Source organism: Gobio gobio, assembly GCF_949357685.1.
Source record: "Gobio gobio genome assembly, chromosome: 17".
NCBI classification, from domain to species: Eukaryota; Metazoa; Chordata; class Actinopteri; order Cypriniformes; family Gobionidae; genus Gobio; species Gobio gobio.
Window position 1 is genome coordinate 29,090,033 of NC_137110.1, and position 19,150 is coordinate 29,109,182.

A 19,150-nucleotide genomic window follows, 5' to 3' on the forward strand; every position below is an offset into this window, starting at 1 on the left:
CCCTCATACATTCATCGTATTGAACTTTATGGTGTTTTTTTAAGTGGTTAAAGAGGTTCGTTGTGTTGCTTTGTGGTGCCAAAACAACTTTATGGCACTCTTTGCATATGACCTGTTCTTGTTTTGTGTCACTTGCCTGAAACCCAAAATGTTTCCACACAATGGATGACGATCTCGGCCGCTCCCTCTGCTACGTTAGACATTTTTTCTTTGTTAAGATAGATTATAGCCTGCTATATGTTGTGGTATTTTCCTCACGCTACTCTGTCTTCTGTCTGTGACTGTCTACATCTGGAAACTGACTGAGCTGCTGCGCGGTGCAGGGAACAACTCTGATTGGTGCATGGACGCACGTGATCAGACAGCGGCTTTACAGCGCGCTAGACTGGCTTTGAAAAAAAAAAAAAAACCTTTAATACAAAGCGTGAATGAATGACGCATTTTAAATATCGCTCGATCACGCGAATTTGATCGTGGGAAGCCAAAATCGTGATCGTGATTAAAATTCGATTAATTGTGCAGCCCTACCTCGTGGGGTCTCAATGATCCTAAGAAAGGTGAGAAATCAGCCCAGAACTACACGGGAAGAGCTGGTCAATGACCTGAAAAGAGCTGGGACCACCGTTTCCAAGGTTACTGTTGGTAATACACTAAGACGTCATGGTTTGAAATCATGCATGGCACGGAAGGTTCCCCTGCTTAAACCAGCACATGTCCAGGCCCGTCTTAAGTTTGCCAATGACCATTTGGATGATCCAGAGGAGTCATGGGAGAAAGTCATGTGGTCAGATGAGACCAAAATATAACTTTTTGGTCATAATTCCACTAAACGGGTCATAATTCCCAAGAACACCATCCCTACTGTGAAGCATGGGGGTGGTAGCATCATGCTTTGGGGGTGTTTTTCTGCACATGGGACAGGGCGACTGCACTGTATTAAGGAGAGGATGACCGGGGCCATGCATTGCGAGATTTTGGGGAACAACCTCCTTCCCTCAGTTAGAGCATTGAAGATGGGTCGAGGCTGGGTCTTCCAACATGACAATGACCCGAAGCACAGCCAGGATAACCAAGGAGTGGCCTAGCCAGTCTCCAGACCTAAACCCAATAGAGAATCTTTGGAGGGAGCTCAAACTCCGTTTTTCTCAGTGACATGCCAGAAACCGGACTGATCTGGAGAAGATCTGTGTGGAGGAGTGGGCCAAAATCCCTCCTGCAGTGTGTGCAAACCTGGTGAAAAACTACAGGAAACGTTTGACCTCTGTAATTGCAAACAAAGGCTACTGTACCAAATATTAACATTGATTTTCTCAGGTCTTCAAATACTTATTTGCAGCTGTATCATACAAATAAATAGCTAAAAAATCATACATTGTGATTTCTGGATTTTTTTTTTTAGATTATGTCTCTCACAGTGGACATGCACCTACGATGACAATTTCAGACCCCTCCATGATTTCTAAGTGGGAGAACTTGCAAAATAGCAGGGTGTTCAAATACTTATTTTCCTCACTGTATATCACCAAGCCTTAATATAAAATTTACATTTTACTAAATATCAGTATGTGTAATCTGTGATTACCTCGTGTGATATTGCATAGTAATGGCTTTTCCTAGAGGATAGCCATAAAATAAAATAAAAATTTCACACCTCTTTGAAGATGTTTCATTATCATCGTTTAAACGTTATGAGGTTTTTTTTTATCACAAGACAGGTAGCAAAAAGGATATTAGTGGGGTAGTGGGTTTGGAAAATGACTTAAAAGCCAAATTCAGGCCGGGCTTTAACTAAAGTCATCTGCATATTGTAAGTGCCACCACACTATGTGCATACGCTACATTACCATATTATGTGCATAGGCAACATCTCCAAGAGTTTCTGCTATTTTTGTGGAACAAGCAAAGTGAATAGGCAAATCTGGGGGCCCCACTTTATATTAGGTGGCCTTAACTACTATGTACTTGCATCAAAAAAATAAGTACAATGTACTTATTGTGTTCATATTGTATTACAAAAATGTTTTGCTGATATTGAGGTGGATACGGGTAAAGTTAGGGACAGGTGCGGTGGTATGGGTAAGTAGGGCTAGGTGTAAGGGAAGTGTAAACAGTGTAATTACAAATGTAACTACAGAAATTAATTACAGATGTAATTACATGCAGGTATTATTAAAAATGTAAGTACAATTTAAAAACATGTATGTACACAATAAGTGCATTGTATCAAATGATTAATTAAAATGTTAGTACATAGTAGTTAAGGCCACCTAATATAAAGTGGGTCCAATCTGGGTTCTGACTGAGCCAAAGTCATATAACAGATGTTGAATGATCAAAGTTGTCAATGATCAAAGGTGATCAAGTTGTCACCCTTGTGGGATCCCCGAAAGGACTGTGCTGTTGATTAATACGAAATTAAATCTTCAGAGATTGTTGAATAGCTGGATTTTTATCAGAACAAACCTCTCGGCAGGACGTTCCACGCAATTGTGTCAGTAATAGCTGTGAAAATCCAGTTCAGCTCTCCCAATGGTGTCCTTCTGTCATTCAGTCTGCCCGGGATCCTGAGAGAAAATAATAAGCACATACATGAAACCCATCATATCCCACTTCATCACATGAAACCCATCAAATCATATCAGAATATCAAAATAAACTGAGATGTGATTGGATGTGAAGTGCTTTAAGTCTCAAACGTTTTGGTTCTCAGAGAGAAAGTAAAAATAAAGCACAGTAAAACTCGTGCTTTGCCCAAACTCGCTTGACAAAAAAGCTCAATAGTCCATGGTCGTCACTGTCTGATTTTACTTTTCATGACTTTTCATTTCCATACATTTTCAGACGAAGACAGATCTGGACTGCAGTCAGACCAGTCAAGTACATCCACTACAGTGTAGAGTATCTAACAAAACCACTCCGTTATAGCACATTCAGGACCTCATTGCTGACACACAAAATAACCAATAAAGTTGCAAGCACCAACAGCAGCCCATACTAACTCTCTAGGTTCTCTTTAATATAAAAATATTTTTCATTAATTCATACATGGTTGCAACAATATTTAGTTCAAAATTTAAGTGCCATTGTTTAAAAAATTAGAAAGATGTTCAGTTATTATGCTTTCAAAATGTTATGCCATCTATCTAGCCTATAATTCATCACAAAAAACAAACAAACAAAAAACTTAACATTTTATCATTTTGAATAGGTTGATGATATTTAATATGTGTTAGTGTAGGTATATAGAAAATGGGTAAAATTCAACATTTTAAAATGAAGATTACAAAAGAAAATTGTATTAAGAATGTGAATATAAAAGGATATTGAGATATCTTCTAATACTTTTAGAGTTAAAGGCACACAGATTTTGTAAAAATACTATTTATGGCACTCAGACAGGAATGTTCAATTGTGTTGATATAAAAAAGCAAGATACATTTGTTTCAACATTATTTGTTTTTCAGAAAATGAGTGACCATTGAAAATGTGTACCAGTTTACTCATGGAGCCATATTGAGATCCCTCTATCTCTAGAAAAATTGGGCCATAAAAATTAAGAAACCAAAATAAATATGTGTTAAGAATTAGAATCTAGAAGGGTATTAAGATATCTTTAATACGAGTTACAGGCATGCAAACATTGGGCAAAAAACATAAGTAAACTGATTTTACTAATATACTTACCAATCTCTGTAAAAATAAAATAATGATGCTGTTCTAAAGTCATTTACCCCCTACAATCTGACTCCAAATCTCAGGAGTTGTCATCCTGATCCCCTCTAGTAAATATACATCCATCACATTTAATATAAGTGCTTTAAGTCTCAAACGTTTTGGTTCTCAGAGAGAAAGTAAAAATAAAGCACAGTAAACTTGCACTGATATTGAACTGATCTGAACAAACATGGAACTGACTTAGAATAATGACACCTTTGTCTGTTGTAGAGCCGCTTTATAGATGAATTAAGTACATTTTCATAACTGAAGAACTTTGTAACATTGAGATTGTTATTGAACTAAATTGAGCTAAATAATGACAAGATCTTCTGTAAAGCTGTTTTACAGCTGAAATTAAATTGGTTTCATAATTTATTAATTAACACTGTTAATTTCCTGTTAATTGCTGTGAATCTACTTTGAAAACATCTGTATTGTACAAAGCACTATATAAATAAATGTGACTTGCCTTGACACAGAGCATTATATTAGTTGATGTGACAAGACTGTACCATGTTTTTTCGATATGCCAATAATCAATATTAAAAAACTATTTTTGCTACGGATCCCTACAGTAAAGGTTGACTGAGGTGTGATTGTGCATAGTAACAGAGCTGCACAGGACTCAGCTTCCAAAAATGCTGTTGCTAAGCAACCATGACACCCTTTCTACTGTAATTACTGATGGGACATCCCTCCTGTCCTGGTTTAGAATAAGAATGCGTGTGCGTGCTGTGACCAGACATCTCAAACAGCGAAAGTGTTTTCATAAGAGATAAATTAATTAATGAGGGATGGACCACTACATCCCAACCTTAAAAACATCTTTAAGATAGAGATAGAAAGAGAGAGGGGGGGGGGGGGGGGGAGCAGCAAAGCAACAGAACACTGGCAAAACAATTCCCTTTTAAATGAAGACAAAGTAAACTTTAGCACCTTGAGACTCACTTAAAGATGATAAATTACTCAATTACTCAATAAAATCAAGAATATGTGATTTGTTAATTCTCTTTCAAATTAATTTAACTGACAAAAGTACAAAGAAAAGATTTCCAATGTTTTCACTGAACAACTTCATTGCATTTTGTAAATATAAACACATTTTGATGACTGCAACACACTCCAAAAAAAGTTGGAACAGAGGCGTGTTTAATCACATTTCCTTTTAATTAAATTTTTTAATTGTTTGGGAATTGATGATACTAATTGTTGCAGTTTTGCAAGTGGATTTTTTGCCCAAACTCGCTTGACAAAAAAGCTCAATAGTCCATGGTCGTCACTGTCTGATTTTACTTTTCATGACTTTTCATTTCCATACATTTTCAGACGAAGACAGATCTGGACTGCAGTCAGACCAGTCAAGTACATCCACAACGGTGTAGAGTATCTAACAAAACCACTCCGTTATAGCACATGCTGAATGAGGCCTGGTATTATCTTGCTTCCCAGGAAAGATGTCATCTTGATGCCATTAAATGTCTGTACAATCCCAATATATGCATCGACGTCAGTAGTACCTTCACACATATGCAAGTCACCCATGCCGTTTGCACTAATGCACCCCCATTTATGACAGATGTTTGCTTTTGTACCTATCGCTAATGAAAGTCTGTATGGTCCCTTTCGTCTTTGGGATTGAGAACTCAATGTCAGTTTTTTCCAAAAATAAGCTGAAACAGTGGACTCATCTAACAGCAGCACACATTTCCACTGTGTTTTGGATCATCTGAGATGAGCTCAGGCCCAGAGAACTTGGTGGCATCTCTGCATAGAACTGATGTATGGCTGAAGTGGCATTCCTTGATGCAGCATCAGAATGCATTGGTTTTTGGTTTTCCAAAGTACTCCCTAGTACCTACTTATTGTGGACTTTTCAAAAGAGTATCATTTGAAAAAAAATTTCACTTTTAATTTGTGTTTTTTGGAGTGTGTAGCAGCCATAAAAATGTCCAAACACTTAAAATGACAGATAAACGCATACTCAGAGAGTGCTCCACAAGATATGTTTGATTATACCATCTGGATGATCAAAATTGATCAGGAGAATGCACGTTTTAAACAGCTTATTCTACATGCAAGTTAATCAACATTCTAAACTAATGCATGCTGCATTGTAAAACACACATAGAGACAGTGCAGACATCATGCGGCAATCGCACACACACAGAATCATTCAGTAACGCAGAAATGTATTGTCATCACTGTTCTGTGATTTATCAATAAAATAGCTTAGAAACTGACAAGTTCTAGCATATATTTCTTAGTATATCTTAGTCTAAAACCCACAGTTTCACTATTAGTAGAGAGACGCTGCCAGGTAGCATTAATTCACACGTAATCGCTCTCTCACTAATGCATTCATATAAATGTCATCTTTACTGTGCTACTTTATCTGATTTATAACAAGTAGAAATCTGTGAGAAAAATAATGACCCAAAGACAAAAGAACTGATAAAAATAAGCTGTTATGTAGGAGCAATAGTATTGTGGGCAGCGCTGTGTCATATGCCATAGCTGTGAATAAGGCAACCTGCGTTCTAGTTTCAGCACGAGGTTCAGGCTTATTTGTTCATTAATGACGTCATCGGCGACTAATCAACATCGGCTCGACTTTCATCACATAAATGTTGGGCTAAATCGTTCCATTTGGTTAACCGTTCCATTCTGTGCCGATCTGGCCCAGCTAGTATGTATATGGATCCATTTTCCACTCTAGGGCTGATAACAGAGCTCTTTGCCATTTATTAATTTTTAAATTTTACTATTAATTTATACGTTGCTCAAATAGCGTGCTTAACCAGCTACAGAAAAAATGGTAGCCAGGCAACAGATAAGTGATCAATAGTCACCTTTTATTTACCTTTATTTATGTAGAGCTTTTTACAATACTGATAGTTTCAAAGCAGCTTTACAGTGATAAAAGGAAATTAATGCAACAAGATTGTTTTGGCTGTACAGCAGCTCTAGAAGAAAGTCATTGTCCAGTTTCAGTAAGTTCAGCATTGATTCATTTCTGTTAAAAAGTTCCGTAAAAATCTTACTGGGTTGTGACTAGGGTTGCCAACCGTTCTGTATAATACGGAATCGTCCCGTATTTAAGCCATCAATGAAGCGTTCCATATTAAAGCCATAGGGAACGCAGTTTGTCCCGTATACTCATTGCTCTAATGCATATGCTCTAAATTGAGAATTAATCATTCCTGTGAGACAAATCCTTGTTTGATTTGCAAACATAGCTGTTCTCAGAAGGCTTTAAGACCCAGCAGAATCCCACTTTACAGCAAGCAGAACTCGTGCTAACAGCAAATCCCCCTTTCATCAAGTCATTGATTTCGGTAAATCAGTTTTGGCGAATACAAACAACGTGATTATTGTCCATTAGTCCAACATTCAGCCACGCAAGAAAACATGCAGTCTCCCAGAGGGAAGTAATTTTTCACTACTGTAAGTTAATAATGTTAAATAGAGAAAAAACATTTTACATTCAAGTAAGTTAACTTGTAGCGTATTTTCAGGACCTCATTGCTGACACACAAAATAACCAATAAAGTCGCAAGCACCAACAGCAGCCCATACTAACTCTCTAAGTTCTCTTTAATATAAAAATATTTTTCATTAATTCATACATGGTTGCAACAATATTTAGTTCAAAATTTAAGTGCCATTGTTTAAAAAATTAGAAAGATGTTCAGTTATTATGCTTTCAAAATGTTATGCCATCTATCTAGCCTATAATTCATCACAAAAAACAAACAAACAAAAAACTTAACATTTTATACTTTTGAATAGGCTGATATTTAATATGTGTTAGTGTAGGTATATAGAAAATGGGTAAAATTCAACATTTTAAAATGAAGATTACAAAAGAAAATTTTATTAAGAATGTGAATATAAAAGGATATTGAGATATCTTCTAATACTTTTAGAGTTAAAGGCACACAGATTTAGTAAAAATACTATTTATGGCACTCAGACAGGAATGTTCAATTGTGTTGATATAAAAAAGCAAGATACATTTGTTTCAACATTATTTGTTTTTCAGAAAATGAGTGACCATTGAAAATGTGTACCAGTTTACTCATGGAGCCATATTGAGATCCCTATATCTCTAGAAAAATTGGGCCATAAAAATTAAGAAACCAAAATAAATATGTGTTAAGAATTAGAATCTAGAAGGGTATTAAGATATCTTTAATACGAATTACAGGCATGCAAACATTGGGCAAAAAACATAAGTAAACTGATTTTACTAATAGACCTACCAATCTCTGTAAAAATAAAATAATGATGCTGTTCTAAAGTCATTTACCCCCCTACAATCTGACTCCAAATCTCAGGAGTTGTCATCCTGATCCCCTCTAGTAAATATACATCCATCACATTTAATATATTTGCTTTCTTCTTCTTCATTATTGTCTTTCTTCATAAAAAAGCCAGGAACATTTCTGAAATTTGGATGATTTTGACACGGAATGACCCAAATATGTTTATGTCTGAGAACCTTTTATACACATTACTTAACTCCAGAAACTAAAATGACATGCGCTGTGTGGTACACATATTTTGAGTGTCCCTTATTTTCCTATAAAGAACCACGATTGTCCCTTATTTCCCTTACTAGTTGTGCCTAGTTGTGACGTCACTACACTCATTGGCCCTCATTTATCAATCTTGCGTAGAAACGGGCGTATATGTTGGCGTAAGATTATGCTTACACTCCTCTCACCGCCTGATTTATAAGGCTGTGCGCACCTCTGAAATCCAGGTGTACGCCATACCTGCCTCTGATAAATGCCGCGGCTGAAAACGATCGTCATTAGAATAACACGCCCCTATATATTCAAGTCTCTGCCTCCCCCACGCCCTCATTTTATGCCATGGACACACGGAAGACGGCAAAGAAGCGAAACTTCTCTGACATGGAGATCGAGACCATCACCAGGGAAGTGGAAAAAAATCTAAATTGTTTTATTTGGGAGTTTAAAGAGTGGGATTAAAGGCCGCAGTCCGTGCGCAGCTGCCGGGCCTAACCTTGAACCGTCAGGTAAAGCGCACAGGCTCGCAACTGGAGGAATACATATGCCTACAAATCAAATGCGTTGGTAAATTCACACAAATTAAACATTGAAGTCCATGTTGCACAAAAATAAACACTGAAGTTTATAATTACTTCCCTATTCGCACGGGATTAGTATATGTGGGGACCTCTGGTGATTTGTAATAATTGCAGAGAATGTCTGTGATCTTAATCCCATGCGAATCGGCCATGTCTGTAATATGTAAAGTAAAAATTCCCCCGCAAATGACCTACCATATTTCGCCAAACACAGAGGTCCTGTGATAACATTAGTCCCGTACGAATCGGCATCTCTGTGTTTTGGCCGGGATTAGGCGGATCGTATATAATTTTTGCAAGGTTTTTTTGTCCTGTGCGCATTTCTATCTTTATATTTCACGGAGAATGGAGCTAGGCTGCATTTAATGCGCACCGTTATGAATTCCTGTGCGGCCGCGCGGATTACTTTCACTTTAGAATGAGCACCAATTTGGGAGTAAATTGCTTGAATAGTGTGTTTAATATGATTCTTAATGAAAAACACAAAAACAGAACAATACAATGACAACTCGCTTAAATGGGCACTTTTACATTTAGCTTTGAAACTGAATCCTCCGTCGTATACTGTTAATTATCTTGCTCAGTTACGTTTTTAATTACGTCTGTTCTCTAACTGAACGAAATTATTTTTATTACTATAAAACAATCAAAATTATATCGATACGACTGTTTATAATTTCATACAGCTATATCTATAACGAAAAAACATTTTCAAGTCTTTACATCATATCCGGGAGATAAGTCATTAAATTCGAGTAAAATCACAGCTTATCCCGTGCGAATGTGCCACGCAAAATTCAGATGTGTAATTTCTAAACCACAGGAGGTCCCCAGATAATAGCCTACTTATCCCGTGCGAATAGGGCTTTAGTTGTTGTTGTTGTTTTTTTCACAGTGGGTCATAATATAGCATATCTTTGTCAGTGCGTTTTGTGGTGTTAGGAATTGTTTTTCTGCGCATTTTCGCACTAACTCAAAACGTGCGTACACCATCTCCTGCGCTGGCGTAGGATTTGAGCATGCCGTACGCCAACGTCCATATTGATAAATCTCAAAGTCACCGTGGTTTTGGGTGTAAGCCAGGTGTACGCTGGAAATTTGGTGTACGCACTTTTGATAAATGAGGGCCATTCTACCAGCAGGGTTCAGCACGGTTAGCCAACTGTTTAGAATTCAGTAGAACGGTTTGTAATCGTGACGTGCTGTACCAGGCTAAAGTGTAAATATAACTGAAACCCTTCCTTGCCGTTGTTATTTTATTTAGTTTACACCTGAGAATAATTTAGTGACACCTGAAAATATCCATACATTCACAGTGTTTAGATGGACAGCACATGTCATTTTCTGAAACTTGATATTTCTCCATCTGTCTAATTTGCTAATTTAGACAGATTATCTACAGTCAAGACTAATGCTACACAAGTATTGTTCATGTTAACTGTTGAGAAAACGGATATTCTGGGAGGACAAAAGTCATTACTCAACAATTTCAATTCTCACCTCAAGGGGTGAAGGTGATCTTGGTTTTCATCTCAGCAGCTGAGCTGAGGTAACACACCAAGGAGAAGAACAGTTAACCATGGCAGGAAACTGATGGGGTACAACCACCTGCTGTATTTCTGTTTTACAGATGTGATGTATCCACAATATAAATGTGAGATTAGAAGCTTAGAGAGAAAGATAAGCCCTTACAGTTTTATAATAGTCTGAATAATGTTTCACATTTTGGATGAATTTGTGAAGTAATTTATGACCTTAATTCAGATAAGACCAGGGGTGTGCGATTTTGACAACAAAAAAAAAAAGATATCTCTATTTTCTAGGGTTTTATCGATAACGATAGTTAAATTATATTTTGCTGAGTGTGTTATTGTGCTGGTACCTTGGCAGGTTTAGGACAGCCGTGGACAGCGACCTCTTAAAGTCAGTTCACAGCAGTGACAGAAATTATTTTTTCCAATACGCTTCAATAAATGTTTTACCTTTACGGGCATTTTTACCTTTTTTAATACATTTATTTTTTAAACCTAATTATGTGCATGCATCATCTTTTGTATAAATTTCATAAATTAATCTAGTTTAATTATAATAATAAGACAATAGGGCTGATACCAATTAAAATTAAGAACATTAATAATGTTTTGATGTTTTAAACATAAAACGTTGAATATTGATAGTTGAAATGATTTAAAACATGAAAAGACACTTTAAATGTGAAATTAAAACCGTCAATAGGTCGCTGCAAAGTCACTGTGAAAAAGTGAGTCATTGAGGTTCAACCGATTCATTCAAATGGCTGATTCATTCAGAAACAAAGCATTTGATCTTAATCTATTTTAGTCATCGAATCGTTGATTCAACTGATCCGTTCAAAAAATCTGATTCATTCAGTAAGGAAACAGTGTGTGACTAAAATATAAGTTTAAAATATAAGTTTAAAATCAATATCATATTTGTTATGCTGATACCTGGAGAAAAACCGCCCTCTTCGTGTGGTATTTATGAACTATATTAAATTATATAATAGACTAAATCACGCAGTGAAAGCGTGCACTCTAAATGCGCACATGCACTAGTCTAATCTACAAAACTACATCATGTAGTGAATGCATGCACTCTCTGGGTGTGTGTGAGGGATATACTTGACAATGTCAGATCGCACATCGTTAAAACAACAATTATGATATTAATCGCAGACTATATATATCGCACACCCCAAGATAAGAGCAGGATTTAAAACAAAGACAATTCTTACGTTTTTACAAATAGCTCTGTAGGGCTGTCAAAATGGCTGAAAAGCTAAATTCGAAATTCTTTCTTAAATAATATCAAAATTCAAATTATATTAGAATTCTAAAGGCAATACTTAATGTTAGAGGTATTAGACTGTATTGTCTCCTATGCTCACAAGAGGGTGCAAGCGAGCGCAACATGCAAATGTAAACCAAATCAAGCATCGCATCTTTTATTGAAATGAAATGACATTCACTTTTTACAGTGCATTAACTTTTCAAACAATTGTTATTAAATAAAATATAATTTCATTAATGAGCATGTAAGGAAAACTAGGTTACAAAAGTGCATCTTAACCTGAGAAAATGCGCTTCAACAGACAACATAAGGTGAACACAAAATAGCAAACGGACATTCAGAAACAATCCATTTCCACTCACTAAACATCTACATATTGTTCGTTAAAACACCAAATGGTCAACTTGTCCAACTCGTCTTTGACAGCTGCACAATATATGGATACACATATACGGCATGATTTTTGCCACAAACTGAGAGGATTTCCGTCAGCAGGTAGCGTATCTTCTCTTTCATTTATATCCATCTAATAAGTCAAAGCCCTGATTGCCTTCTTCTGCACTGTTCTGTGTCTGACTGAATACGCCGTCGGACAGGTTGCCCATTTTCTCTCAGTCCTCACAGTTTTTTCCGCCTTTTTTCAAATTAACAACACAGCCGCACCGCGCTGTACTGGATAAACAAACTGCGTCAGTTCCGTCATCATCATTTCTCGCGCGCCTCTACCAAAAATTCAAATGCACGGTTTTTGCATTCGAATGTGCATTTGTTGTAAATTCGATGAATATACGAAAAACATTTTTTTATTTGACAGCCCTATAGCTCTGACTAGTAATCTCCTAATTAAAGTAATTCTGACATGACTGAATGCACATCAAGTCCATGGTGATATCAGTCATTCCATGATCAACCGTAATTGGTATTATTGGAAAGTGGAAGTGTTTAGGAACAGAAGAAACTCTGCCACAAAGCGGAGTCACAGAGTGGGGTCACTGAGGTGCATAAAAGTCACCAACATTCTGCTGATTCTATAGCTTAAAAGTTACAAACTTCCACGGGCATTAATATCAACACAAAAACTGTGCGGTGGGAGCATCATTGGATGGGTTTCCATGGCTGAGCAGCTGCAAGCAAGCCTCACATCATCATGTACAATGCCAAGTGTCGGATGGAGTAGTTTAAGCCCCTCGAGTCAGCGGTCGCGCCGGCGCGATCAACTTGCTTTTTTTCTTATCAGTGCCTAAGAGACTCAAATAACTGTTGTTTTTTATCATTCAGCCAAGTGTTATACATCATTATAATCTGTTAAGTTTCAATTTTTTTGTGTGCAGTCACAATAAAAACAAATTGTTGTGCTTATTGCAAAATAAAGAAAACAAACATGATGCGCAATCTGCAGCTAATCTGATTGTCTTCAGAAAATGACCTGTAGCTTAGTGAAAACTTATCACAAACATGAGACATATGTCTAAAGAAATGTTAAAATGTTGGGTTTTAAATAATGTAAATCAAATCAAAAACAAATATTCGGTGTTTATGTAATCTGTTTGAAAACAGAGAGATGTCAGTTATTCGCGAGCCACTTCATTATCCGGTAATGCGACCACACCCACGGAGCGTGCGTTCTTTGAGATTCAAATACCATGCGTCAACGCCCATATCAACTCAAACAAACACATCAAGTGAAACGCCACACTTCAGCTACATCGTTTTGACACGCGTTGAGGAATAATTATCCTCATGGAAAGCTGTACATGTTGTGTTCAGAGCAATGGATTCAGCAGCTGATTGTGGTAGGCTAAGTTTATTCTGTTAGCATCTGTGAATATTAAACGCAAAAACCTGCGCGAGGACGCACTGAAATTAAATTAAATTAGCTCAAAATTACTATCAGATGTAAGTAATTACCTTGACAATCTATACATCATTAAAAAGATCTAAGACTCAAGCTTCCATTTTTTACCTCTGTTCTATTCTCAAAGTCTTATAGTGACCGTAATTTGTTAATATGTGTCAGGAGTTATGAATATGAAAACTGCGTCGGTACCTTTTGATTGTAATATGCAGTGATGGGAATAACGGCGTTATAGATAAACGACGTTACTAACGGAATTATTTCTGGACATTAGGAAACACACACCAGACAACATTTCTACAGTTTTTGACTATTCAGACGTTTTGTTTGATTTTCTCGTCTGAGCCGCAGCTGTGTCTTTAAAATGCGCGGCCAGACGCAAAAAGTGGGAAGCGAGCCTCTGCACTGGTTAAACTCTGCGCGCGCGGCCTCTGCACTGCACTCCCTAGTATTCATCTTGCGAATCTCCGATCCCTTCCTACCAAAACGGACGAACATCTTCTCCTCACCCGCGGTAACAAGGATTTTTCAAACTCTGCTCCACTGTGCTTCACTGAAACCTGGCTGAGTGAAGCCATACCGGAAAACACACTATATCTGCCGGGCTTCCAGCTGTTTCGAGCGGAACTAACAGGGAAAACGAGAGGTGGTGGATTTTGTTTCTACATTAACGAAAGTTGGTGTTCAGATGTAACAACGCTGAAGAAGATGTGCTCTCCTAATCTAGAGGCGCACTTCATAAACTGTAAACCTTTCTACTCGCCGCGGGATTTTTCCTCGTTCATTCTCATGAATGTTTACATTCCTCCAGACGCGTGTGTCAGCGCGGCGCTACAACAGCTGGCTGAACAAATAGCTGAAACTGAACAAAGGTATCCAGACTCTCTTTTAATCATTCTTGGGGATTTTAATAGAGCAAATCTCTCCCGTGAACTGCCAAAATACAGACGTTACATGTCCCACCAGAGACGGTAATATACTGGACCACTGTTATACAACAATAAAGAATGCAAATCACTTCGTCCCACGGGCAGCTTTGGGGCTCTCTGATCACTGTGTGGTTCATCTTATACCGACCTACAGGCAGAACCTGAAATCAGCTAAACCTGTAATAAGGACTGTAAAAAGATGGACTAATGAAGCAGAGCTGGACTTACAAGCCTGCTTCGATTGCACTGATTGGACTGTTTTTGAAGCTGCTACCACTGATCTGGATGAGCTCACAGATACTGTAACATCATTTGTCAGCTTTTTTATTCTGTTTTGCGATTTCCGTGAATTTTAACAATAGGCCTAACGTTAGTCCATTTTATCCCACATGGACATCTCGTTTCTTTTCTCAAATCTTCACTCGCGTCGCACCCATTTTTGCAGGGAATTATAAACGTTTCTTCCTTTCTTTGTTTATAATTAAGTATATTACCATTCACGTCCTTTACTGTGGGAAAGTAGAAAAACACTGTAGGACGAATAGGCTACCTTTTTACTTAATTTTATTTAACACAGTTTGTGCTTGTTATTAGACTTGGTAAGGCGCGTCAAGTTTATTTGAATGGTGCATTTCACACACACAGGCCATTTTACTTTTGTTTTCTCTGGCAGTGAATAATCAAACATAGCTTAAATGTCTTGACCCTGTGGAAGATACAATTTGCTCTTCAAAACTTTTACAACAAATGTTGCTTTGCAGCATCAGGAGAACACATGAAGACGAAGACATTTGAGAAGGTGTCTATAGCTCGTGTTTCATCTCGCGCAGAGCGGTATATGACGCATCTTTGAGGGGAAATGAAAACATTTTTTTTTAACTAATATTTAATTTTCTTATATTCTTTAGGTTACCATTATTTACTGATAATCGTTTAAATGTTTTACAGTCTGTGGTGTGTTGTTTCACTGACAGAAGTGCTGAAATAAATACGCATGCTTATTAAATGGATGTTTGAGCCTCGTTTATTATTTCAAAATGTAGGCTATATCTGGCAAAGACTACAGTATTTATAATAGAATATATACATTAGTTATATTCTCAATTTAATTTATAGAGCAATGGGGGGCGTGGCATCACGATGGTGGCGCTCCATCGTGATGTGTCCATCGGCACAACCCTATCACAGACTCCACTCACCCTGGACACCGCCTGTTTGAACTGTTACCATCAGGACGGCGACTCCGATCACTGGCCACTAGGACATCTAGGCACAGGCAGGAACAGTTTCTTCCCACGGGCCATTTCCCTCTTGAACAGTTATAATATATAAAAACTCCTCTATGCTCGTCATGAAGACTCGCAACAAAAATCTCCCTCTGGGCTTTTAGTTCAAAAGTGTGCAGATCTGTGTTAATTTCGTTGATGTCAACGACCTTTTTTCACTGACGAAAACGAGACCATAAATAAATAAAAACTAGTGTTGGATGACAAAAACTATGACGAAAATCAACTGTCATTTTTGTCAACGAGACGAAAATGTTAGGGAGGGACGATTAGGGAAGAGATCCAGTCAGAACTGATGTCCTGTGTAACAGATGCGCACATTTGATTTGATCGTGCTGATCTAACTGCTGGTGAACACGGCACTGTTGCACGCTCTACAGGCTCACACATCCCCAATACAGCGCTCCAGAGCGGCTCACAATCAATGAATCGCGCACATTTATGCCAGGCAATTGTTTATGAACTAATGCTGATGAATAATGACAATGTTTGCTTTACGATGTTTATATAGTAATATGTTTTAGACGGTTGTAACAATGCATATTTTATGTCATCTGAACTTGAATTTGCAGGTGCAACTGCAACAGAGGCGCAGACATTTCAAAATAAGAGTCCCAGTGTATTTCGAGCTTGTTTATAATTACAAGTCATGCATCATATATTCGTTTTTGGTTACACAATAAACTGTATTTAATTTAATTCCCATTTAATTCATAGTCAGGAGGAAAGACCAGTATTTGACACATATTCAATAAAGTATCAGGGTTAAAATAGTTAACTAAAACCATTTAAAAATTCTTCATTACTTGAAATTAAATAAATGTAATAAAAAAAATTAAATAAACAAACTTATTTGAAGCTTTAGCTTAACCTGATATGGCCTACTGACTAAAACAGAAATACAAAGTTATAAAAACTATATAGCGGTTTTTAAAAAACAAACAAAAAAGTGAATTGAGCTCTCTAGTGTATTTTTTATGTCAAAAACAAAATGATGTCCAAATGTCAGTTCAAGTGACAGTCGGCTATGTAAAGCTTAAATGCTTAATGTATTACAATTTAACTAAACTAATTAGATTTTAGGAGACTAAATACTGTATTTAGTCGACTAAAATCTTATGATATTTAGTCGACTAAAACTGAAAACAATTCAGGTGACTAAAATATGACTAAAACTAAATGGCATTTTAGTCAAAAGACTATGACTACAACTAAATCAAAATTTGCTGTCAAAATTAACACTGGTGCAGATTAGGAGAAATATTGATAGATTCTCATATGTCGGTGTCAAATTTCTATACAGAGAAGTATTATTTATTCAAACTTTACCCAAAATGCGCAGATGTAATCATTATCAGCACTGGATACTCTTATGTGTTGTGTTTTCAGTTAACAGCCGGAGGGCGCTCCGTGCACATATATTAAAACACAATAGTCACGTTTGAAGACAATAAACATACAATCGCGATGATGTATGGTTTATCTGTGTTCTTTATACCATGTTGGGTGTTTTCATAATAGATTATATTTATAAAGCAATTCTATTCAACATAGCTTTTATCATTATGCAGAATATTGTACAATTATATATTTTCTGTCTAAAGAATTTGATCCAAAGCCAAATGAGATCACAGAAGGTTATTTAAAACATTTGACTTGTGATATAAAGTAAGTTTGGAGTAAAAACATGGTATTAATCTCATAAATTGTTGTGGCAGATAATTAAGCTTGTTTTAAGCAAAAACTTTTTTCCCCCCAGAAAATTGTACTCATCTAGTAAATGAATCTTGATTTAAGAATTTTAAATATTTGGACTGGAAACAAGAAAAAATACTAAATAATAAGATTTTTTTTTTGCACTGTAGTTAAATCTTTTGATCATTTAAAATATAAAAGGTCTTTGTTGACTACGTTCTAAATAAACTACAAAAAAATATATTTCCTTTGTTCTGTTGCTCTCTCGGTCACATACATGAAGCTCGTTCATTATGCAACTCATTATGCGTTCTTTTGTCTCTCAGGTGTGATACCCATCATTATTCATGATGTTTCACGCCTCCTCGCATACTGGCTTTGTAAAGAAAAAGTGTCTTACAAATTTTTAATCAGTGTATCGTTTTATGTGAATGTGTTGGCTCAATGATTCTCACATCAGTTTGAAGCAAAAACTCTAGGCAACAACACCCATTAGTCAAAAGTCTTGTGGACACATATCTATTGCGTGTTTTGAGGCCTTAATTTTAAAACACATTTTTTTAGTTTTTTTAAAAACCATGCATTAACATTATTCTCTCAAAAATACAAGCATGTACATACATGTTGCTTAGATATTATGGTATCCCAGTTTGTGCTGAACAAAGTATAATTACACTTTTGCCATTAATATGTTTATAAACAACTGAAAAAAGCACAAATGTCAGAGCATGCCAAAACTTCTAAAGGGCCCCAAAAGAGCTCAGACTCCTAGGGGTTAACCCTTGCACTGTGTTGAAAACCTTGCAACACCTTTTGTGTTCCTGGTCAAAAAAGAGCCCTGACCTCAACCCCATCGACACATTTGGAATGAACTGGAACAAAGATTGCGAGCAAGGCCCAACATTAGTGCCTGACCTCACAAATGCTCTAGTGGATGAATGGGCAAAACCCACAGAAACACTCCAAAATCTTGTGGAAAGCCTTCCTAGAAGAGTGGAAGCTGTTGTAGCTGCATAGCCGCAGACCAGTCAGGGTGCCCATGCTGACCCCTGTCCACCACCAACAGTGGGCATGTGAGCATCAGAACTGGATCACAGAGCAATGAAAGAAGGTGGCCTGGTCTGATGAATCACGTTTTCTTTTACATCACATGGATGGCCGGGTGCGTGTGCGTCACTTACCTGGGGAACACATGGCACCAGGATGCACTATAGGAAGAAGGCAAGCCGGCGGAGGCAGTGTAATGCTTTGGGCAATGTTCTGCTGGGAAACCTTGGGTCCTGCCATCCATGTGGATGTTACCTTGACACGTACCACTAGGGCTGGGCGATATGTGAATTTTTTGGGGGGGATAATCGCCTTCAAAAATATCGCGATATCTGATAATATCGTCTACTCCGCACTGACCACGCCCACTCGCCCGCGCGCGCAATTGCTCATGTCCGTGTCAAAATTTTCCAGGCATAAAATGGAGGACAACGGCTTAATATCAAAGAAAAGATGCACACCGGTAATTTGGCAGTATTATGGATTTAAAACCAAATGCAAATGGAGAACCAGCGGATCCAACAGAGGCTATCTGCAGGCTGTGCAAAAAAAAAGTAAAGGTTAAAGATGCGCAGCCCACTAATCTCCGCTGCCATATCCACATACACCATCCAGTGTAGCGGCCTCATTTGAGCCCCGCTCTGCAGCCGCTTCTCAAAGCGGGAAAAGTTCTAGTTTAACTCAGATTGCTTCT

At 37.3% G+C, this 19,150-nt stretch overlaps 1 protein-coding gene across 2 annotated transcripts in view; it reads right to left on the reverse strand.

Moving 5' to 3' along the window:
* rptor (regulatory associated protein of MTOR, complex 1) overlaps nucleotides 1–19,150 on the reverse strand; it is a 377,545-nt gene that overhangs the window by 136,532 nt on the left and 221,863 nt on the right. For both annotated transcript variants that reach the window (XM_079841367.1, XM_079841366.1), the window contains exon 9: nucleotides 2,464–2,564. In XM_079841367.1, the coding sequence (XP_079697493.1) occupies nucleotides 2,464–2,564 (101 nt within the window). The remainder of the gene's footprint in view (nucleotides 1–2,463; nucleotides 2,565–19,150) is intronic.